Raw genomic sequence first — 25552 nt, 5'->3', positions numbered from 1 at the left:
TTTGACAATATGACAGAAAGAGGAGGAGACAAGTGGCATGCCCACGCTTTACAGAAGTCATTTCTTTCGTAATTATGTTGTGCTTTACCTACTGAAAACCGATCTGTATGAACAAGCAGGATACAGATTGAGATAAGTAAGAATTTACTGTAAAACAAAACCAAAAGGACAAATGCAGGGAACCTGGGAATTGTCATGACTTTGTCAGAAATGAGTCACCATCACACACGAGCACCACCCTCCAGAGTTTCTGTCAAAAATACAAGGCCTTTACAGAGGATGTAGTAAGGATACACTAGGATCAGGGGTGTTGCCATCAATTCTGGGCCCTATGAACAAATATTAGAACTGAGCCCCATAAGTGAAGAGCGGGGGGCAGTGTCCTAAGTAAAGGTGGGGGGATTCCCAACATTCCAATCAACCAATCAGATTTGATGAAAATTGTTACAGGGTTAAAAAAAAGGTTGTCTACAGTTCTTATTCACCAATCCTTTCCTCCATGTTCTAGGGGTAAGTTATGGTTAGGATTGTGTTTTAGGGTATTGGCGGGGTCAGGACAAAGTATTAGGAATGAACTCTTGTCACTTATGTGGGTAAAGTTGACGGATCCAGTTTGGGCAAGTAGACTTGAGCACTGTCAAGTCTACATTACATGAAACATGAAAGATGACAAAAGTAACAATATGCAGTTAAAATAAAAGGACATTCATGAACATCTCCAATAGAAACTTGACTGTTTAAGAACGTGGGCATGATACGGTGAACTCGGACAAAACTAAAACCCCAAAATCACAAACTTCTCTGCAATATAGTGCACTCAAAAATGATGTTTGTTGAAATGACTTATTTAAAATGAGCTAAAACAACACAACTTTTCAATTTTTGGAACAACTTAATTGTTTTATGTTCAATCCACTTAAATTTCAGAAACTAATAAGTTAACTTAATTCCTTCATGTTGTCTTAACACAAATCGATTATGTAAAACCCAGCATTTTTACGGTGTAAGTCAAAAACAGTATGCAAGCTGTGTACGTCTGTGTTCAACTGCTAATACTTCAATTGAGATTCTGCATTTGTGGCCAAATGATTGGAAAGTCAGATTGGTAATCCATAGATTGCAGGTTCAATTCCAAGTACCCAGCAGTTGAATTTGGGGGAGTGCAGCAAGTGCCACCTTCAGTATCCATTGTGTTGCCTTTGAGCAAATTCTAATTGCACTGCAAGCAATGGCCACTTCTCTGGGTGTGTGTAGGATGTGTATGTTTTCACTTCTCACTCATAATGTGTTTATGCATTTGGATGAGTAAAATACAGAAGACAGGTTTCAATTTCATGGGTATACTTGACAATTTTCACTTCAGTGCACAACTGGACACCTCACTTTTCTATATGAGGCCTTTTGAGAATATTTGTAAATGGAAGTGAAGTTACAAAACTGATGCTGGTAGGTCATCATGCGACATGTTGAAAATATCATTCCCAAATTCATGTTGTCATTCTGTCGCGTGACCTACAAGCATCAGTTGTGTCACTTCACGTCACTGCTCATATTCATCTTATATAAAACATACCTTTTCATACCCATGAAGAAGCACCTAATCAGACAGTTTGCAATTTTGGATTCACTGTGAATAAATACACTGATCAGTGCGTTCATCTAAAATGATTGACACGTTGTATGGTTACAAAGACACATGGATAAGTCAATAAGTAGCTGAGCCGCTTCAGTCCCACATAGCAAAATTTCTCTGGCTCACACAATCAGCTTTTGCCAGGCCCATATGCTGCCGTGAATTACGGTACACGATTGGACCAAGTCTGACTTCCACACAAGGGCCAAACATGGACCACATCTGGGCCAAGTCTCAGCCAAGTTAACAACCCATAACTAGGCCTGAACTGGGCCAGAAATGTTAGTGTGCCACGACTGCAAGGAATTTGATAAACCTGTGAAGCATTTTGCTTTAGGCATGCTATGGGCGTGTTTTTTCTCAAAGTGACCTGATTGGTAGATTTTTTTTCTTTACACAAAAATGATTTAAATGTCATTTAAAAGTGGGTCATGATAAGCCAAACTTACGTGACCCACAGTTTTATTTTACATTTAGTCCAAATACTACATTTGATAACTGGCCCAAGTCTTTAAGACGGTGCCACCTCCACCAAGAACGGGTCATATTTGGCCCACATGCTGTATGCCAGTACCGGACTGAAGATTTAATGTCATGATACATTTCTAAACAAGCTCAATTTGTTTCAGATGAATGTGGAATATTTGATCAAAGTTCTACTGGTTACATATTTATTTATTCTGTGTGTCACAATTTTGTCTATTTTAGAAATTAAACTTGCACTTAATATTTATATTTAAGTGCATGTACAAAAAAAATCTAGGTTTAAAATGAAAACGAAAATAAGAAAACGACAAAGTCCTCTGAGCCAGAAGTGTTACAGTTTTTTTTAAATAAAGATGACTTTATCCATGTGAATGCGACAGTAGCGCTACCTGCTGGTCTCATTTCATACATACCCAGACTGCTGGAGCAGGCAGATGTGTGTCCCTGTTGTTTCGTGTGAATCTAATAGTAGGAAAAAGATATATGGTGGAATTGAAACTCTGATAAACCTGCCATTAACATTTTAGTTAGTATAAATGTCAAAAATCTCTGCAATGCATATAAGTTATATTTGATTTTGTTTTGAAAGCTCACACATAATGTGCCTCCCTCTACTGGACGCACAAGGAACAACAGGGGTTTAAAGCTGCCTACGCGCCTAGATCTGTCAGTTCCCGCTCTGTGTAGCCCCCCATATGACTTATCAAAATCTTAAAATTTCCCTAATATAGTCATACTTCTAGCTGGCGCAGTTGACCGATGGGGTTTTATCAAATCAAGCATAATTTCCATGCAAATTTCATTGTTGATTTAGAGTTTAAAACAACAGAGTGAGTTATGTCAGCTGCAGGAGATTAGCTACTAGATAAGTTATGGTTTGTTTTAGTTCATTACAGTAATTTTCTACACATGAAGAAGGTCTTCATGATTCAGAATTTTTCTGTCAGAGGGTTTTATTGTTGGACAACTACAGCTGCTGTTATTGACTTCATACATTGCAGGAGGAGAGAGAGAGAGAGAGAGGGAGAGAGAGAGAGAGAGAGAGAGAGAGAGAGAGTTAACACAACAAATAATTTTATACTGTTTTAACTTATTTTAATCAGGTTTTAACTATATTTTGTTATTCGCAGGTTAACCTAATCTTTCAAGTTCAAGTTTAAGTTGCTTTATAGGCATGGCGTTCGGTACAGTATTGCCAAAGCACTTCAAATATGTAATATATTAAAACCATCAAAAATAAATGAATAAATAAATAAATAAAATAATAATGATGCAGTAGATAAGAAATAATGACAAAAAACAGAAAACATTTGATAAATATAATAATAATAATAAAAAGTTTAAATGATTTAAATAAGATATATGAATTTACATTAACCATTTCTTATGGTGTGTAGGGTGTAAACATATTATACTAATTGTATGTTTCACAGCTAGTCTAGATGTCAATTCATCCTCTTCAAGTACATGGTAAAGTTTTTCTGAGTCATTTAAATTAAAAAATGAATTAGTCAATGTTTCAAATTGGGGGAAAATATTTCTCTAGTCGTGGTGTATTTGGGGCAGAACAGAAGGAAGTGTGTTTCATCCTCTATTGGGTTTGTGTCACACTGTTTACATAATCTCTGTTCTTTAGGAGTCAAGGACTGTGTATGTCTGCCCTATTCTATTTCTAGGTCATGATCACAGAGGCTGAATATAGAAAGAATGTGTTTTTCTTTTAATTGTTTTAATGATAAATAATTTGCCTGCTGTGTGGTTCTGTTTCGGGCCGAAGAGCATTGAAGTTTAGTCTGGAGGTTGAATTCAGTTTTTAGTATTTAATCATATGTATATTTTAATGTATTTGTAATCTGTTTAGTCAGTTTGATTGATGTAAGTTGAGATGACTCGAAAAGCTTATTTGAATCAGCTAAAAATGTAAGGCAGCAAGAAATTGTACACAGTCTGATGCTGGGGCTTGTTGTCAAACAGATTTCCATTTTCAACCAAAATGCAACCACTGACTAATTTTGAGGTTCAACATTAGTCAGTCTGTTAATAATTCTAAAGATAATTCCTTACATGTATATAGTGCGTTTCTAGGTACTCAAAGCGCTTTACACATTTTTTGGGAGAATCTCCTCATCCACCACCAGTGTGCAACATCCACCTGGACGATGTGAAGGCAGCCATTCTGCACCAGACCACACCCCAGCTTATTGCTGGAGAGGAGACAAAGTGATGAAGCCAAATATGACATTAGTATAAACAGAGGCCAGGATACCATTAAACCCTAACTCTTAAACAAGGACATCCTGGGATTTTTAATGACCAGGCAAAGAAAGTCAGGACCTCAGATTAAAGTCTCATCTAAAAGACGGCTGACAGAATAGCATCTTCTTCACTTTACTGCAGCATTAGAACTCACATCAAATCACACCATGGGGTCAGCACCCCTTGTGGCCACTCTAACACCTCTTCCAGCAGCAACCTAGTTTTCCCGTGTGGTCTAGTCTTCCATCCAGGTACTAACCATCTGCAGCCCTGCTTATCTTCAGTAAGGACAACAATGTGAGAGCTGCAAAGAGCGTTTGGGTTCTGACATCAATCTGATTTTATTTTGCAATCAAAAATTCAATGTCTGACCAATGTTGGAGACATGAACCCAATTATTCACTACAGTAAAATAGATGTCTAACATCAGTGTGATGTTGACATCCGATACCTGCTGGGATAACAGACTTTACCTTCATAATTTGTTTGTTTGTTTCCCTTCTTTCGTTTTCTTTCTAAATGTTGTAAGTAAATTGAGAAAAAGACTTAACAGCTTATAGAAAAATATCTTTATTAAAGACTTTTGTTGCTTAAATAGAAAGCGAGTAGGCTACTGACGATGATGATGATAAATGCCATGTTTTATTTCTGACTTATATAGTATGTTTGAGTCAGTTATTGGTGAGAGGAAACTCTTCTACAATCGGTTTATTTTGCTGTTTTATTGTGGTCTGTTTATTGTGCACGATTTGTTTCTGTTTGATAACTTAAATAAGTTCAATGCAAACTTCAGTGGCTCTATTGTTGTTTTGGTGAAAATGTAATGTCAATGAGCCTGAAATGCAGCAGTCTGTCAGTGCATTAGAGACTGCTGGAGTGCAGAAACGGCCCTCATGATGAATGCATTGTGGAAGATCAGGAGTCTTTACAGGTCCATCGGGGAGGACGACTTTACTGGTGGAAGCAAAGGAGGACAAGACTGTCAGACTGAACAAAAGCTGCAGGACTGATGGATGAAAGAGATGATGGTGGACATCAGCAAACCTGCATTTACTGGCACATTCAATACAGTGTTATGGACCATTTACAATACAAAGACACAGACTTTGGCAAAGTGAAGGGAACTGATGCAAAAGTCTAAAAGTCTAGAGAGTCCAGGACAAACACTCAGCACAGTGTCAACATGACAGAAGCTCTCATATTACCGCTTGCATAAATCACTTAGACTAAAAGGTTTGTCACAGTTTTGTTTTCTTCAAGAGCACTTACTGTATAACTTTTTAAAGTCTGTTACACCTGGCGCCTGTTGGGAAATTAGTGGAACAGGTCCATTATCCTGCATCTGAGATCCAGAGAACCTGTTTTTTGTTTATATGTAAATAGATTTATACAGTGTGTATACACAGAGACTCTTCTGTAAAATAAACACTCATAAGTAGTCATTTTTAATGTTTTATTTTTACTATGCAGTGGTCACATAATTTGAAGCAAGAAAAACTTAGAAAAACAGAGGTGTGCCATTTTGTAATCAGGCAAATGGTCAAATTTTGGTTGGAGAACCCGAACATAAACTTGCCTGGATCAGGTTAGGTTACGTGGAGCAAAAGTAACTTTGTGATGAACAGTCTTAAAATCCTCAGACCACTTTCACTGTGCTTTAACCTCAGACTTATAAACTCTGAGCTAGCAGAAACTAATCTGAAAATTTTCTGCAGTGGTGGAAAGAGTACTGAAAAATCATAATTAAATAAAAGATCCATTACTTACCTAAAAAAAAATTGTAAGTAGAGTATAAGTATCGGTTGTAAATATTACTCAAAGTATGAGTAAAAAGTAGCCGTTTCAAAAGTATTCAAGAGTAGTGAGTAGTGAGCTGTAAAAAGCTGATGCGTTTAAATGTAATTGTTGCGTGTGTGTGTAAACGTAACATTCTGTAGTGCATCTAGTTATTACCAAGCATTAATATTAGGTTTGATTTAGGTTTTGATCTCAGGTGACCAAAATTCAATGTCTAGCCAGCCTAAAGACAACATCATTTTGATGTCCAATAATGACGATGATATTTGGTCGATTTTAGGTTATTAGAAAGTGACCAAAATCCAAAGTCGAGCCAACATCTTAAACCAACATCAAACTGATGTCAAATACTGATTTATTCCAAAATACAACATCTATTAACCAAAATACAACATCTGATAGACGTCATAGTGGTAATGTCCAAACAACATCAAGCTATCATTAGATGTTGATATTTGGTTGGTTTTAGGTTGGACATTCGACATTGACTATTTACAGTATGTGCGATTTGATTGGACAGGAATTGCAGGACTGATTTTTCTAATCCTGATAGACAGGGGGGAAAAGTAGTGACTGCAGGCTGAAGGAAAGTAGTGGAGTAAAAGTACTGATACAGCACTAAAATGTACTCAAAGGAAAGTAAAAGTACACATTTTTAAAACTACTTAGAAAATTACAATTCCTAAGAAAAATACTCAATGACAGTAATTTGAGTATTTGTGATTAGTTACTTTACACCACTGCGTATCTGGATGTATATTGAGTGATTGCATGACAACCTAAATACTCAATCGGTTTTCATTTTACATACTGAGTTTTTCCCACTTCATCATAATCATCAGATTTGGCTGTAATTGAATTAAAGACTGATGGTGAAAGCATGTGCCCTAATAAAATGGCCAGTGCCCTTGTAAATGCGTTTAATTATAGTTTTTCGTTATATGTAAGTGTATTAATTAAGAGTGATCATCTGAGAATAAAGACTTTATTCTCTGTGCTGGGACAGATTGTCCAATGGAGTTAGTCTCCAAAGAAAAGCATTGAGATTAACTGACTTGCTATCTCTCCATTTGGCAGATTGACATGGAGCATGTGGAGAAGCAGGGAAATGCACCTCAGACAAGTACATCATAACCAATTAGCTTGGATGTAAAAATGACATTGTAAGCAAACCTTTTTAATACATTGAAGTTACTGTCTATACTTTATTCCTACTGTTTGAGTGAGGATTATGTATGCAGGGTTTATTAAGTGAGGATTATTTATGCATTGTGAATCCCTTATAAATGACACTTAAAAGCTGTTATATTCTTAACAGAAATTAAAGGAAAATGAACAACAGTGATTCAGCACAAAAAAAATTCAAAATACAAAAATAAGGAGGTGCAGTTGATTGAAATGAAATAATAAATCTTTGCAATCTCACATTCTGAATACCAAGTGGCAAAATACGTTTTGTGCATACAACCAAAAAAAAACAAAAAAACAACAGAAATAGCCTACAGTTAAAAATAGAGCAACAAGATAAACTGAACTCTATTTACTCTATGATGATAACTAATTTACTCTATGCCTAAAAAATAAGACGTAAAAAGGCATGTAAAATGGAATATAAACATACAAAAGTTAGCCAAATTGAGAATGAAAGTTGCTGTTGTTTGTTTATATACTCCACAAGAAACTGAGTTAACAAGGGGTTTCATTATAAGATGTCCAACATAGGATCATTCTTAAAAAACGTAGCCCTATATACATTTGTGGAGATTGCGAATTATGTAGCCAGAGGTTTCATCTTTAAAACAAACGCTACAGGGCAGTATGACGCCATTCCTTTTGGCACATACCAGCTGACCGTATACCTGCATGTGGACAGCTTTTCCGCTGTTACCAGTTTGTCTGGTAGCTCGACGTGTCTGTCGGTTGACTTGTAATGCAAAGCGGAGTCGACCACCACAACGGAGATCGAGTCAGTTAAAGAACAGTTCCAGAAAGCAGGTAAAACAAAAGCCAAAAAACTTAATAAACAAGTAAATAACAGGGTGAAAATGTGGTAAAATCTGAACATGGCAAAAATTAGGGGGCTATTCTTTTCCTGGATTGCTTTTCAAAACACTGCGGTTGGGTTTAGGGAAGTGTTGTGGATGGGTCAATAGGTGCTTTTCAAAGTCGGTAGGCCAGTCTGCCAGTGAGTTACTAAAATAGGGGTGTGTAATCAGATTGAACCTGGATTCAAGATGTCATATGTGATATACTGTACAGAAATGTCTCACATTGGAAAGAAATATTGATATATCTCTAAAACACGATATATCGCCTAGCCCTATCCAAAGGTACATTTTAGTATTTTAGCACTTATATACACCTTTGAGGTATAAATATGAACTCTGGTTACAAATGCATACCTTTCAAAAAAAAAGGTAGTGCCCCAGTGACAGCTCCTGTACCTTTATTTGAGTCTATAACAAGCTGACAGAAAGCAAGCTGATGCCTTAACAAACAAAGTGGAATCTGTGTTATCTAAGGGGCAAAAATCTCTGTGATATGTTAAGGCTTATGTGAACCCTGACTAAAACTACAAGTGTCCAGCAGTTGGTGCTACAAACCAAGCTTGTGCAGCACTGACGGAATACATGCAACTTGTGCATGTGTTTGAAAGTGTAACATTCTGTAGTTCATTTAGTTATTGTTAAGGGTCATTTGGCGAATTCAAGAAGTATAAAGAAAAATAGGCTGTTTTTTTAAAGATAAAAGTTCTTACAATACAGCACTAGCAAGGTGTACATAATAACGTAGCCACTGAGTGTAGTTTCAGTATTTACTGCAGAATCCTTAACTCAAATGTAACAATAGAAAGCATATCCAGCAAGCATTTTTTGTTTTTAAATGTCTAATAGATAAAACAAGGCTAAATTTAGGCTGTCAGTGTTAATCTAATAAACATCTAAGAATAGGCCAAAACTAGACTCGTCATCAAATAAGCAGAAATGAATGACTACACATATGAAGTCTGTCTATTTGATGACTAGTCTAGTCTTGGACTATTCTTTAGATGCCTATTAGATTTTCACTTATAACCCAAATTTAGCCTTGATTTAGCCAAGCTGTCTACGTTCAGATGTCTATTAGACGTCTATTAAACACAAAAACTGTTTGCTGGCAAACCATTCTCAAAGTGTTTTGTGAAAACCCCATTGATGCCGATGTCCTCAGGCTAAAACGGTTTGGTAATTTTAATTGAGCATTTCCCACACTGCTTGTGTTTACACTTATATCAATGCGCATGTAAACCACATACTGCTCATCCCTAAAGCCAAGTAGCGTCATTATGAACAATGAGTCTGTTTGTTAGCTCAGTTGTTGTGCAGAAATTGAATGCTAGCCCACAGGGTTTGTGAGATCTCCAATTCATGCCAATCATAAAAGATTAAAGACAATAACAGAAGCACACATCGGTTACAGGTACAAAGCAATCGGTTTTTATTACTTCTGTGTGAATTTGTTAAGATTGAAAAATAAAACACTGGAGTAGACACTCGTAACTCCAACTAGAAGTGGAACTGTTTTTATCATCTTTTGTTTGTACACTTCCAATTTGGTTTGGCAACAAAGAATGGCACTTAAGTGATTCTTGTGTTGACTGGTTAACACATGTATAAACATTACTTCCTAAAGGCTATGTCCTCAACGCACCACTGGTGCAACTATTTACAATTTACATGTTTTTTTGTTATACTTATTAATGTAAATAACAGAACTGAAATGAAAAGCTCTCCCATCTCCAAACAGGCAGCAGCAATACCCAGCAACCAGGAGCAGCAGTGCTGGGCAGAGCTGACCTGAGGTCAGTTGTAAAATCTGAATGAATACCATACTGAATGAACTGACCACAGGTCCACAGACTATGAAAACATCAGAAAGAACAGAAACTCTACAACACTGCTTAACTTCTTTAGTGTACTGATGCTCAGAAATCTAGACATGCCTAAAAACATTGGGCATTTGTTCTAAATCAAACCAGCTGAAGTCTGCAGCAAAGTGGGCAATAAACAACACAAAACAAGTGTGTGAACTGATTAATCGCAACAGTTCAGAAGTCTACTGTACACTACTACAGTATTTACAGTTAATAATACAGCTCAAAACACTACTGTATCTTAACACTTGAAGATAAATACAAGAATATTGGTTCAGTTTTATAGATCATTCGTAAATTTATATAAAAGCTATTGAAGCTAAAAGTGGCTTAAAAAGAGAAAGATAAACAGTGCTATCTGGAGTGCTCTGTGTGAGATTTACTGGCACTCAGGAGAAATAATAAATACTAGCTCTGAACTCCTCTTCAGTGTGGCAACGTCTTCTCAATCTGAAGCAGATGGCTCTTAAACCTGTAGGGCGAAGCGGGAGAGAATAACACACATTACGAACAGGTATGTTTGCTAAAGCTCAAGGATGAAGCATATATTTATATACAACATTTTCAATATGCTGAGTGAGTGTATCAGTGCACATGCACAGAGCTGTGATCATGTGATGGAGCGAAAGCCAAACTTACTGCAGCAGCTCAGACTATAGTAGAGGGTCCGATCACCTGAGCATCCCCCTGTGATGAGAAGGACATGAGCGATGGGGTTATTAAGGGTTAAAGGGGAGGCTCTGATTGGATCATCAGGTGATCAGTGTCTTCCTGAGCGAGTGCATTAGTGCCAGCATAAGCATAGGTGTTATGACATGTCTTTGCATCAGTAGCACTGATGAGTCGTTTGATGTAGCCATGAAAATGTGCTCGGGCTGCATCACATTTTGAACTATGATCGATATTGCGATATGGCTCAAAGCAGTAGTTAAATGTAGCAGGCTGAGTTAGCTTATGAGTTAGAAATAGAGGTTAAGCTGAAAGAAAATTAATGAATAAATGAACTAACTATTTTTTTCTTTGTGTAATGCTAGCACATAACTATTTTACCAGATACTAGAATAAATGCTTAACTGGGCTAATTTGATTAACTAGGCAAGTCATTAGATAACAGTGCTTTGTTCGGCAGCCGACAGAAAAAAACAATTCTTAATGGGGCTGCTTTATCTCAGCTAACTGAAAAGAAATAACTTTTAACTTTCTCCAGAATATAAAAATATTATAGTAAATACTGTAAAGCTGTTCTTGCTCTGTTAAACATTCATCGAAAAATATTTGTAAAAAAACACAAATATTTCACAGGAGAGCTAATAATTTTGCTTCCAACTGTATTTGATCATTTACAGGTCATTGCTCTATTAAGTCACTATATATTTTAACACATGTTACACTTGACCCATCAAAGTGACCGCTAATAAATGCAGTATACAATGCTATACAATATTATATTTGTGCATATACATTAGATTAGTCAGCACTGAAGCCAAATCTGGAGCTAATCTAACAAAATAACTTACAATAACGGTCCAAAAACTAGTACACCCAAATTTATGTCATAGAAAAATACTAAATACAAACTTAAAAAAGAGGGAAAAATCAAGAGAAGAAAAAAAAGGAAAAAAAAATTATATATATATATATTTATACAACAGTTCTGTCTGGTTCTCAAATCTGATTGGCTGATAGCGTTGCGATGTTCTGCAATATCAGAACTCCTACAGCCTCTTTACCCTTTGTGTATTACTCCGCCCACATACAGCCAGCAAAAAGCAGACACTACAGATCTAAAGTTTAAAAGATGCACGCTCAACTGTTTAACTGTCAGCTTATGATTTGAATCCAGAAGAAAGTAGTTCCTCATACAAAAGGGTTTTTGAGACTCTCCATTTTTGATCTTGTTTTTATATACACAATTATGCCGTCAAACTGTTGTATAAACGCAATATCACACTCGTAGCAGTGCAATATGGCTGTATATCGGCACTGGTGGGGGCACTAAGGCACTCGGCCTATATATATATATATATATATATATATATATATATATATATATATATATATATATATATATATATATATATATATATATATGTATGTATATTAATATTTTGCTTGAATTTAATTGTTTTATCTTTCAATTTCTAAATAAGTTTGGTGACTAAAATATTATTTTAATAAATATATAACTGTTTAATAAATCTGTTTTGTTTACCTGCACCAAAAATCATTTCCCATATTCACTGAGAAATCGATCAAAATCTTAATTTTCAAAATGTGGTGTACTCTATTATGCTGAGCACTGTATATTGCAGGAAAACAGAATATCACAATGTCAGCATTTTCTAATATTGTGCAGCCCTGAACACATGTAAAACCAAGTAAACACGAGCAATACTAACCGCTGAGATATACTGGCTGTTAAAGCAGGGCTTCTCCTGCGTGGGAGAGGTGATGGAGGAATAACACGAGGAGTCACAAGGTGAGCTGGGCTCCTCAGACAAAGCCTCAGGAAGGTGACTGGACACACAGCCGCTGTCTGATCCGCTAGAGCCACTGCCAGACAGACAGTGAGACGACGAACCCGAACTCTCTGTAGCTACAAACACAAATCAAATTTCAGTGTCACATCTGAGAACATGCATGTTCCAATCCACATGTTAGGACACTTACTCATAGAGGGCTGACTACTGGTCTCATGCTCCAGCTCGTCCTCCTCGATGCAGGGGCCAATCAGAGGTCTCTCCCCCGCCAACAGACTTTGGCTGCTGTACATGTGCAGATTCAAGGGCCCCAGCAGGGTGGATGAGGAAGGACCGCCAGACACCGGGGTCCCGCTGACGGGGGTGTTTACTGCAGCTCTTTTGAATGGGTTTGAGTGGTCAAACAGAGAAACAGCAATGGAGGCTCTCGTTCTAGCTCCTGTAACAGAAGAAAGAGCACACATACTGTACACTTAACACACAAATACACTTTATTGAACATGTACACAATGACATCACCAATATATTATATAACCGCAAGTTAACTATATGTATATATATAATTAATTTACCTGTTAAAGGCTATTAGTTAGTAGCTAATCAGGTAAAGTAATTATTATCTAATAAAGTTATAGTAACTAAAAAACTTAATCTTTCTGATTTTGATAGTAATTCAATAATGTGCTCCTTTAATAAAGCTGGTCCCACTTTATATTAAGTGGCCTTAACTAATATGTACTTACATAGGAACTAATAATTTGTTACAATGTATTTGTTGTGTAAATACATGTATTTACTGTGTACTTATGCTTGATTAAATACATGTATGTAAATACACCTGTAATTAACTTTTGTAATTACATTTGTAAATACACTGTTGACCATCCCTTACACCTTAACCCCCCCTAAACCTACCCATGCCACCAAACCTGTCCATAACCCAACCTCTATCCTAACTCAAAAGCACCATAAGGGTTCTCAAATACATTATGAACACAGTAAGTACATTGTATTTATTTTTTTGATATACGTACATAGTAGTTAAGGACACTTAATATAAAGTGGGACCATAAAGCTTATTTTTCTGATTATTTTAAAGTAAAAATAGTATTCTGGTTATGAATGGACATGAAGTTAAATCAATATGATATGGTTGTCATGTTAAACAGACTTACCTCTGCCCTTCATAATGTAGTCGATGGCTCTGTCGTTGATTGCAGCATCACTGGGTTTAATGTCCAGGAAGGGTTTATTGCCCACACCCATTGAGACCATCTCCTGCATTCGAATTTCTGCAGAAAGATATGTAGCAAAATATATATAGTTGTATATAAACAGGCGACAAAGAATCCCATTATAGCAAGTGGCGGGATTTCACCTTAAGGGTGATTTCCATCTGTCACAAAACAAGCAAAGAAAACAATCCGGTTTGTAGTGACTACTGCACAAAATCATATTTTCGGAGATGACAGATGAAGGCAAGACACTACCTGCATGCGAAAAAAAGTTTGCTCAGTAGTGTGAAGGTTTTTTTGCCTTCTGTAAAAAGATGGAAAGCTGAACACTCCGGTCTGTTTAAACGGTTTAACTTTATTTGATCAAAGTTCCTCCTCCCAAACTCTGCACATTTTTAATATGAGTGTGATTCATAGTCAAAAAAAAGGCTCTGACTAATAGTAATACTGATTTCAAAATGATCATAGAAAATGTTGAGACGCTCATTATCATAAATTATTTTTGACATGATAATCGTGTGGTAAAAATCATTACAATCCAAACTTCAGAATAAACACAGAAAGATTATAATTAAGATGTGAAACAAGAATTACAAGATGAAAAGATTAATTATGTCTAAATACAGGTTGAGAGCTGCCTCAGATTTGCCTTTTTTTTTCCTCACACTCAAAATATCAAACTGCAGAAACTCAATACTTCTAAAACTCAAATCTGCCTGAGGTCTTCACAGACAAACTGCTGAAAAACACAAGTCTTCATATATGCTCAGATGTTATGTGACAGGACATATTATCTGCAATTATGCTTTCATTCTGATTTGTTCCTTCCAGCAAAACAAAGCAAATTCAATGAATTTCTTCAAGCTCAAGCGCTTCTTTTCTTTCTTTCTCACCTTTGTTTCGCGTGGCCTGCTGCCACAGTATTCGTGCGATGTCGCAAGTCCAGGCATGTTTGATGTCAGCAGTGCTGGACTGGAGAATGTAGGTCTGGTTCTTTGAAGTTCTCCTCCGAAACCAAATTTCAAACCTCAGACTGTTCTCACCTGACGTCTCTGTCATACCCACATCAGCCGTCTAAACAGACAATCAGAGCTATTATATTCGCATATACACCAAACTGTGAGGACATATGACTACTGTATAAGTTGCACCATGTCAAGTTGCAGGATGTCAAAATAGTGTTGAGGAGAAAAAAAATCATACGTTGGTGTGCTATACTCGTGGCATTTTATGTGACGTTTCAAACTGAAATTATGTAAAATATGCTATAGGTAGCCCTAAATAAATTTAAATACTCCCCTCAAATCCTTCTCAAGTATTTACAACAGAAAAAAACTATAAATACGCCACTGTAAATATACTGACATTAACTGAAAATAACTATTATAAACATTAAACGTAAACAAACTATTTTAAAGCAAAACACTAATCTTAAAAGCACAAGGCATCTCATTGTTATGGTTTGCAGGCGACCAAAATAAAGCTTAAAGCTAAATTCTTAAAAATAAATATAATGCAACTCAACATGCATGCAACCAAGCGCACTTGTTGTTTCTGTGAACACATGTCCTTTAGGTGCTCACCTTAAAAGAATGCTTGTATATGTAAACATCTAGTCCACCCTCGATGCGCTTGGGTTTGCTAAAGAGCACTAGGTCCTCAAACAGGAACACGTGTCTCTGGCACTTCTTTCTGCCATATGAAATCGTGAACTCATCTTGACGAACCAACTGTCCTTGCTCTTTCAGGTTCACCTGAAAGTGTTTGAAAAAGACAACATGAGCAGAGTAGAAGATTTTTTTTAAGTCAGGAGGAGAGTTGCTGTAGCTGGAGACAAACTTACATCACAATCTCTGATAGCGTCCATGGCGAGTAGATCATTGCCATGGCGGAGCTGAAACTTGACCATCTCTGCTGCGGCTCGCAGGTATGTAAGTTCCTGCTCCTGGACCTCGCTCACTTCTTTGATCAGGTCTTTCAGCAGAAGAGCGTATTTACTCATGCGCTGGATGGGCTTCAGCAGGTACGATGCCAGGTCCATCTTATCTCCCAGCTCCATCTGCTTATGCTGGAATAAGAGAGTTGCTGATGATCTTGCAATTTGCACACGAGTCTAAACTTTAAACCAGGATTAAAGGCCTCAATATATTCTTTGTCTTTCTTAGCTTATTTTTTTTCTCACTCAGGGGTAAGAACAGTTTAAAATAGCTGAAGAATTGCATACTATTTTCGAATATACTCGTACACCTGTTGCAAAAGTGCCATTGACCAATACTATCTAGATCAGGGGTGCTCAATCCTGTTCCTGGAGATCTACCTTCCGGCAGATTTTAGTTGCTACCCATATCAAACACTCCTGCCTGTAATTATCAAGTGGTGTTCAGGTCCTAATTAATTGGTTCAGGTGTGTATGATATGGGTAGCAACTGAAATCTGCAGGAAGGTAGATCTCCAGGAACAGGATTGAGCACCCCTGATCTAGAATATGAAGTTTCGAGCGTTCCATCCAAAAACTTTTTTTTAGCATGCTTTCAATAAAAATTCCACCATATCTTTAATATAGCTTAAAGTGTGAGTGATGTGAAGTTTGCTTCTAAAAGAACTAAAAGCTTCTGATATGCGGTCTACAGTAGGGTCTGGATCTAGTTACTCACCTTGAAGAAGTTGTTTCCATGGCTGGCCAGGAGTGTGTCTGATTTTGGCTTGTTCTTGCTGTATAATGCATAGAGGCTAAACTGGTCTTGCTGTATGTTTATATGGGGGAAAAAGAAAAAAAAGCAATATTTTAAATGTTATCTTACACATTTCCGATTTCATGTTTTGAAGAATCACTTTTCTTGTTGTAGCGGAAATTAAAGGAGGGAAGATTTTCCCCAAATCATTTCCAGGTTGATTTTTGTTTGGAAAAGCTTTTTTGTGGTCGGGTGAATGGTTTTATAATGACTTTCAGGTTCATAGAGTGTGTCATAATTTTAGTGCAGATTTTGCTACGCCAAAAACATGTCAAAAGTGATTTCAGCCAAGTTCACACGCTGCTGTAGACCGAATGGTCTGCTCGTCTTCTACCTCTCTCTTGTCTGTGAATCCTTGCCCTCATTAAGCAGAGCTCTTAAGGTGAGCCAGCACTATGAGTTGACCACAACTGTTAGGAAAATAGTCTGGTGGCCTTTCACTAATTTAAAGAGGCCTGAATCAGCTAATTTCTCAGTTTCATAGAGGATAAAAGGAGAGAAAGTGAACTCAGAGAGAGCACATTTCTGGATTACATTTGACTTGTGCTAGGTCAAAAATGAGTCAGTCAAGAACTGGGAACAGACAAACATTGACAAATTAAGCTTCTTTGTTTCATTTCCAATAAAAATGTGATTCAATCTCTGATGTTTAATTCAGGACTAATGCTTACTACATATGAAAATAGTAAAAAGGTTAAGAAGAAATCCGAATTATTATGAAACTAAACTGACTAAACTGAAGTCAAACAGTTGAACAAGAAGTTGTGAGAATGAAGGAAGTCTCTTACATGTCGTAGGAAACAGTGGCTGACGCGTAGAGGATGATTACAGCAGCTCTCCAGCTCTTTAAGGAAATACTGACTATGAAAGTCCACCAGCTTCTCCAGATTTCCAAATATGACGCTCCGCTTTCCCCGCAGATCCTGCGGCAGGTCAGCGCGCTCCATCTCAGGGAAATAGTTGTCAATGATATACCGCAGGGAACGCACATATTCCCGCTCCGTTGTCACCATCTCATCTACAATGTGTCGTAACTTGCTGTAAAACAAATAAGAGAGAGAACAGTTAGAATACTTTGAAATTTACCATTTTAAAAGAGATAAAACCTTTGTAAATCTGCTTTGTATTGATGGATTTGCTCTTCAGTGTTTGGATTTTCAGCAATGAAAATTAAACCACACTGAACTGAAGTAAACTGAACGTTAACTTCAAAACTGTACTGACAAAGTTTCAGTTTACTAGAACTTCTATTTTAAGCTGCGTTGACAATCTACATTGTAAAAGCGCAAAAGAGATGAAGAAGAACTCAATTAAAGAAAATCTTTTTTTATTATTTACACTTACTTGGATTGCTGTCATTAAATGTACAGAAGCTGAATTTTAAACTCATAATGTTTTTTTAAGAGATACTGGCTGTGTGGCCATGTAAACAAGTGTATTTTAACTTGCTTAGTACTTGTTGTATATGTGTACACTGACAATGAAATAGTTCACTGAAAACAAAATTAGCATATTAAAATATTTTATTTTGACACTGAAGCCTAAAGTATTTGTTATTGGCAATATTAAATCTCACTGCTTTTATTTTACTTTTGAAAAAACTTTAAATGCAGTCTGCTTTGCATTTTTCTTTCAAAAATATGCTAAAACATTTGTAAAAAGTGTGTGAAAGGATTGTTTGGCTTAACAGCTTTTCTGGTTTTGTAACAATAAAAAACAGGTGTTTTCTCACAGTTTTAAAACATGTTTATCTCTTGATTTACAATGACCAGATCTTTATGACCGCAAGGCGTCTCTCCACTGCCAACCTTCACAACCTAATGACAGCAAACCTGAACAGTCGCTGTTTTCCTGCTTGCAGCCTCTTTGCCTTCTCACAACTCAGCTGAACTTGCTGTGTGTGTATCCACAAAACAAGGCGATGGTTTAGTGTTTACATTAATCTCAAACTAGATTGTTATCAGAATGCATTAAATGTTTGTAATAGCTGGACCACACAGAGCTGAACAGATTGTTTTGAGTTATTTTGCTCTGAAAAACTGTATCAACATCACCTCTGCACTGCAATGTTGGAGAACCTGGGGAATGTGTTTTGACAGGAAGACACACAGATGTAAAGACCTCTTTCAGATGTCTATATAATCGGCTAACTTCATCCATCTTTTCTGTGTGAAGGACCAGAACACAAACACGTTCCCCACCACTTCAAAGCCCAGAGGACCAGCGCCCACCTGGGAAAGTGATCTGTGTTTCAGGCTCTTTCTCAAGGGGGGTTAAGGGGCGAGCAGAGGGACCCACAGCTGGAAAAGACATCCATGGAGACTTAGAAGATTATGGGGCTCTGACAGTCTAATATTAGACAAATTGAGTTTTTTCATGCACACGCGATGCACATGATAATGTTGAAAGTTACAAGATTCATGTATGCCTTTTTATATGGGGAAAGATGTTTTTTTCAAATCAAGGATGTCTGTGTCAGTTACATTTTAACACAAACCCAGGAATATACAGGGGGGGGGTTGATGCCCAGGGCGAACAAAAATGTAAAGTGCCTTGTTTCCTAAAAAAATCAATGAATATATTTTGGGAATCAATTTCCAGTTTATTTTTGTATTTATCCAGCCAATGCAAGCTAAAACTGCTAAAATGTCTTCTATTGTGTTTAAATCGAGAGAAATGGGTTCAGGTTGGAAACAACAAATGGACCAATGTTCAATTATAAAAAGCCATATATATATATATATATATATATATATATATATATATATATATATATATATATATATGTGTGTGTGTGTATGTAAAATGTGAAAAAAATCAGATTTTATGTTTTAAAGTCAATCATAGCAATATTACAAAATGCAGTTCTTGATTTTTAAACCTGAAGGCAAATATTTACGAACGAATTGAAAACAAAGGAAAAAAAACTGTATAAATAAAACTATATTTTTATAATTAATGCTATATATAAAATAAAATAGGTGGCACGGTGGCTCAGTGGTTAGCACTGTTGTCTCACAGCTAAATAGGTCACTGTCTCAAGTCTCTGCTGGACCAGTTGGCATTTCTGTGTGGAGTTTGCATGTTCTCTTTGTGTTTGTGAGGATTTCCTCTGGGTGCTTAGGTTTCCCCCACAGTCCTAAGACATGCACTATAGGTGAATTTATGTAAAAAAATTGGCTGTAGTGCATAAGTGTGTGTGTGTGTGTGTGTGTGTGTGTGTGTGTGTGTGTGTGTGTGTGTGAGTGAATATAAAAGTGCATCAGTGTTTCTCAGTGCTGGGTTGTGGCTGGAAGGGCGTCTGCGGTGTAAAACATATGCTGGAATAGTTTTCGGTTCATTCCACTGTGGAGACCGCTGATAAATAAGGTACTAAGCCAAAGGAAAAATAAATGAAATGAATAATAATCCTATTATATATAATTGTATAGTATTTGCATAATTCTTTATTATGTTATCTATATGTAACTATTTATTTGCAGTTGGAAAAAGGTAAAGGAGTCCTTAAGAGGTCTAGTTCCCTGAATTTGTATATCCGTGTCCCGCAGACCCTCTAACAGCCTCTGGGGTCATGTTAAAAAACTCTTGAATGTGTTCTTGAGTTAAAATATAACTCTATGTGTTTCTGGCAGCACAGCTACTCACATTCTGCATTAACAGACTGGTAATGCATTCCTACCCATGTGCGAGTGTGTGTGTGCTTTGTGACAGCTTCACACAGTGGTAGATATATAGTAAAGGTCCGAGACGATGGCAAGCGGACCTCCCTGGTTGATTGTGTTTAGTTTACAGCTAGTGAGTGTGGGTTAGTAGTTGTATGTGTGCACTGAGTGTACCCACCTGCCCTTGCTGCGTGTTTCTGGAGCAGGACTCCCGCTGCGGTGTGCATCAATTGAAGACCATCCATGGATGGGTGGTAGTCGTGGACTGTACGGCCTATCAATCACTTCAGTGCTGCTCACCTCCAGACCCTTAATGAACACCCCTGTGTTTCCTCTGCGTGCAGGCTCACTCAAAGTCCTCTGACAGGTCCCGTACCGTGACACAGGCTCACTGCCAGCTGTATCGAAGCTCTGGGTCTTCCGCAAAACCCTGCGGTTTGTTTGAACAGAAGTGCCGCTTGGGCTTGTGCACGCTAGCCCCTCTGCATGTGGGCTCTGAGGAGACTCATCTGTGGAGATGCTACGTGTTAGCCTGTGGGACCTGACAGGGGTGCTGTGGGGGATTCTGTGCTCAATGCTGTATGGACTTCCTGTTGGAGTTCGGACAGTGTCACGGGCATCCAGACGAATGCCTGAAGGGCTACTGGGAGTTGAGGATGTGCTAGAATGTGAGGAAAGTCTATCTCGACCCCAGGCTCCGCCGAACGCTTTCCGACATGAGAAGGAGATGCTACTGCTACGCTCTTGGTGTTTAGTGCTAACATCTGAGTTACGACGAGAAGAGTCACTCCTTACTGACTTGGAGTCGCTGTCACGGCGGGAACGCAGGGCCATCTCCAGCTTCTTTTCAAACATCTGCTTGGTCTCCTGACACTTGGACCAGGCAAACTTCCACTGCTTGAGGCCCTGTTCGCTTTTCAGTTCCCCAGCGAGGTCCTTCATCTCCTGGAAGTGTGCATCAGGGATCGGGGGGTGCTGACTGCGGTAAGTCTCCAAACACGTGATCACGCTCTGACACTTTTCAGACATGCCACAATCCTCCATACTGACACACGCCAAATGACGCATGCCCTCTAGAGCCCATTCATATGCCTGGAAAACAGAGGAACAAAAAGTTATGAGGAAAAAGTAACATTAAATCTAAATTTCAATGTTTTATACTATTGTAGCATTGTTTATATTTTGCTTTCATTTTTGCTCTTTTTTTTAGAAGCTTTACATAGTTTTAGTCACTCTTTTGCAAAATAAAATAAAAATAAATAAAATAATGAGACTTTTGATTTAAAGTATATTTTTGTCCAGTCTGTTTTAAAAAAGTAATACTTTCCAAAGAAACATGTGTAAAAATAAATGTATGTAACATCCATAATTTCAGTCATTTGAGTAACCCCAAAAACATATTTTCATTCATGTATTCTGAATGAAAACTGCTGCATTTAAAAGAAGAAACAGGACATGGAGGATGAATGAAATACTTCACAATAATATGTTTTATTTTAATTCACATAGTCATAAATGAAAAGAGTATAAAAGAGACTTTTTTATGGAAAACAACTACAAAAGCAGCGTGAATGAGGGAAGGATAGAGTGAGAATCCTTCCAGCACCTCATTCATATGAAATAAATAGGTTTTTAGCCAAGGATCTGGGAGGTCTGGGTAATCAGTCTTTAACATGCAGCTCAGCCGCAGGAGGGCCTATAGTTTCAACTATGTGTGACAGCACTGTCCCACAAAGACAAATGCCAATGGCTTTACTAGCTGTCATTTTATTTAAAAGAAAATCTGAAGGCCTCTTCTCACACTCCAAGAGGCTGTTAGTACATCAACTGAGCAGCACTTTCATTTTTAGCACTTTTTCATCAGCATCCTGGTGGGCAGGTTTCTATAGCGAGCACTCCTGAGGATACAAGAGCTTTAGGTGCTGGAAAATGAGGGGTTAAACTTCTGAAGGGATTAATACTGTTCAAACACAATCCCCTTCTACCTCAAACACACACACACATGCACACTCTCTTCAGTACTGGCTGCAAACACAGGCTTGTGTTTAGACATTCTTGAGAAAGGAGCAAAACTCCCCCTCTTCTCTCTCTTTCTGCGCACACACAACATCTCCATGTCCTTGCTGCGATATGACATGGTGGCACTGCTGGCTCCTCAAGTCTCTCTCTCTCAGGTTAGGGTGACACAAAGGCCACATGCCAGCATTTTGCGCCTTCAGCACCCAGATACTGAAGTCTCTCACAAGAGCAGGGGTTAGAGGTTAGTTGCCCACGCTAACAATACAAACGGCCAAGAAGTCACTGAACTGATAGAGGAAAGAGGCACAAACACAGAAGACACATAAAGAAGCAAATGTGGCATAATTGATGAGTGAGAACCAAATGGTGACAATGAATTTGAAGACCCCTGTTAATAGAGATGCAAACATGTGCACATATTTTGCATGGTTTAGGTTCTTTAAAAGTGCTACAGAAAAATATTAAAATTGCAACATAGTAGAAGTAAAATTGCAACTGTTTTGAATAAATTTTTTATATACTACTGTGGCTCAGTTTACTAATTGTTAATCAGATGGAGGCAGATCTGAATGCAAGCTTGCATGTTTAACTAAATAAACCTAAAAGACTAAAGCTGTGTCCAAATGGCACTCTATACACTATGAACTTATTCACTTACACACTCAACAGCAAAGTATATGTATGTTGTATCATCCCAAATGGAACGCTAATGTGTTGTTTTACTAAGCGGAAATTCAAACTGTTTCCAAGATGACGTTTAAAAAAATGACCAAACTACCAAATTATTCTTGCCATGAGTATAAATGCATTCACCATCGGGAGGCGGTATAATCACTCTCGTAGGAGAATACTGATTCCACAATCCGAAATAAATAAAGTAATCTAACATGTGCGCCTGAGAGCTCTGCCCAGTCCATCATTCCACACTTGATTTTATCGGCTGAATAAGTGCATTATTAAGGTAATTGAAGAGCACTTATTATTTTTAGAGTTTTTAGTATGAACGCACTACTTACACTATTTATACTACAAAATGGCGTAGAATAGTGCATAAGTATGCAATCTGGGACGCACCTTAAATGACTGGAGAAGTCCAGCATTGTTCTCTAGATAGAAGTCTGTTGTTCTACCAGAACATTATTTTGATTACAAATTGGGGGGAAATTATGGATGAATTGATCATGATAAGATCAGTATTGTGCATTTAGAAAATAAGCATGGTGAATTTCCATTTCATGCTAATTTTGTTTAAAACCACTTTAAAAGGTTGTTATGCCACAGCATTGTTAACATAAAATACTATGCAGAAATATTATATATTATATATGCAGAAACTATTGTGTCAAAATAAAGATAGAATAATTTAAATTAATTTTATGAATGTCATTAAAAGAGTTACAAACTATATTATGCTCTGTAACAAACCACACACACAAAAAAGCTTAATTAAACCAGTGTACATTGATAATAGTTTGGCTTGCATTACAGTCATTTACTCCAGAAATCCTCCAGAAGACCTGTTAATTTCCCATTACTACCCTGTGCTGCTAAACTCCTGATGTGTGAAACAGGCACGGGAAACACAAACAGATATAAAGCGCTCTGTTCCTGCAGTAAAACAGCAGCAACAGTTTGCAGTGATAAAATCCACTATGGGTTCAGCTGAAGACCTGGGGTCAGATCAGCTCACAAAACTGCCCCCCTTGGTGGAAAAACAAAATGGAAAAAAGCCCTGTGCTTACCCTTTACTGAAATAAAGCGGACACTTTGATCTACAGCCCAATATAGTTCCTCACTCAATCTGATGATGCCCATAATACTGTGGGCAGGGGATGACATCATCGTTTGGTTGGTTAGCGTTCATGGCTCTTTGAAGTGTGAATTGTGTGTGCGTGTGGTGGGGCTCTGGTTGGTGAGAGGAGAATTAGTTTGCCTGAGGGAGGCACCTCTAAAGGCCCCACTATTCAACCATGCACAAAGAGCGAGAGAGAAACACAGAGAAATGGAGAGAGAGAGTGTTAGATGTGCTAAAACAGAGCAGTGGGAGTTAGACAGATCTAGTGTTGGATTGGGCTTTTGTACACTCCCATAAATGAATCTCTCAGCAGTCTAAGTGGGTCAAGAGGAGCGTTTTAAACTTGAAAGAAATAATCTTTTATTATTTCCTCTCAAAGAAAAACCCTGAAAGGAGGAAAGGTTTTCATGACATCAGCCAGTCTCTGATCTCATGTCTAAGCCACGCCAGGAATGTGGATTTCTCCTGACAGGATAGCATGTGTCAAAATATGGCTGCAGCAATACACATACACACTTTTTAGAAGGCACAGGCTTAAATTCTCCTGAAAGTTATTTCTCTGTTACTCACCAAGCCACAGGCAAGGCCATTTTGTCCCCAACACAAGACCCTGGCATGCTTGCCTGTCTTTTCATTAGAGCTGAAATGACCCGTTCTCTTTGAGCAGATGAAAAAAGGAGGAATGGTAAAATGATGAAAAATGTAAGAAGAATAGGCTGTGGGACCTCCTGAACTAAAAAGCAGGATTTGGATGAGTGATTCCCGAAAAAGAGGATGAACAGGAAAAGAGGGAAACAATTATAGAGGAAAAGAAAATCAGGAAAAGGCTGATTTGCTATAGACAGCAAAGAAAGAGAGGGGAAAGACTTTTTTTAATGAAGACACCCTGCAGTGTGTAGGAAGAAGGGCTTGACATTACCTTATTTGCTCACCAGACAATGTGGCTAGAAGTTTTTTCCACAAGTTTTTTTCACTGGCTACACTTCAGTTGTTGGAAAATTATGCTTTATAATTAATTTGACTGATCATTAAAGTGAATGAATTTCTGTCTCACTTTGAGAGCTACTACATGGGGTCCAATATACTGATAGACATGCTTTATATTTCTTATTTCTTTCTCAAGTTTTAGTGTGTGCTTCTTGCACATCAGTGGTTAAAAATCAAATGCAAAGATGCAGTTGTTGGTTCAACATAGAAATTAATCCACAGGTACTTCCATATGGGCTAGCTATGATTAACTACATCTCTAAATAAACCCATCAAAGATGTTAATGATGATAGGAAAACCAACTGCACCACTATCACAAAAATGCAGTCTCATATTAGCAGCAGTGCATAATATAATATAATATAATATAATATAATATAATATAATATAATATAATAATATAAAATAATAAAAAAACTAAATAAAAACTAAATTAAACTACATAAAAGTTTTCAAATATTAAATTTTTTTACAATTAAAGACATATTTATAACAGCTGTCATTTGTAATGAATGTTTTTTTTTCTTTCAACGATCACCATATGCAATCTAAAGGA

General features: G+C 37.4%; 1 protein-coding gene across 21 annotated transcripts in view; it reads right to left on the bottom strand.

The window, feature by feature from the left end:
• Nucleotides 1–9625: 9625 nt before the first annotated feature.
• Nucleotides 9626–25552, bottom strand: part of plekhg4 (pleckstrin homology and RhoGEF domain containing G4) — a 119354-nt gene continuing 103427 nt past the window's right edge. For 12 of the 21 annotated variants that reach the window (XM_087261370.1, XM_087261381.1, XM_087261373.1 and 9 more), the window contains 11 exons: nt 20373–21286; nt 17321–17570; nt 16455–16544; nt 15644–15868; nt 15384–15554; nt 14694–14874; nt 13741–13857; nt 12756–13004; nt 12485–12681; nt 10725–10772; nt 9626–10557 (listed from right to left, as the gene is read on the bottom strand). In XM_087261370.1, the coding sequence (XP_087117496.1) occupies nt 10734–10772; nt 12485–12681; nt 12756–13004; nt 13741–13857; nt 14694–14874; nt 15384–15554; nt 15644–15868; nt 16455–16544; nt 17321–17570; nt 20373–21286 (2433 nt within the window). In that variant the 3' untranslated portion in view covers nt 9626–10557; nt 10725–10733. The remainder of the gene's footprint in view (nt 10558–10724; nt 10773–12484; nt 12682–12755; nt 13005–13740; nt 13858–14693; nt 14875–15383; nt 15555–15643; nt 15869–16454; nt 16545–17320; nt 17571–20372; nt 21287–25552) is intronic. The other 9 variants (XM_087261375.1, XM_087261378.1, XM_087261388.1 and 6 more) reach the window with 1 other exon arrangement.

This window comes from Danio rerio, chromosome 7, assembly GCF_052040795.2.
Source record: "Danio rerio strain M-AB ecotype USA chromosome 7, GRCz13ab, whole genome shotgun sequence".
NCBI classification, from domain to species: Eukaryota; Metazoa; Chordata; class Actinopteri; order Cypriniformes; family Danionidae; genus Danio; species Danio rerio.
This window is presented reverse-complemented; position numbering and strand designations above follow the sequence as displayed.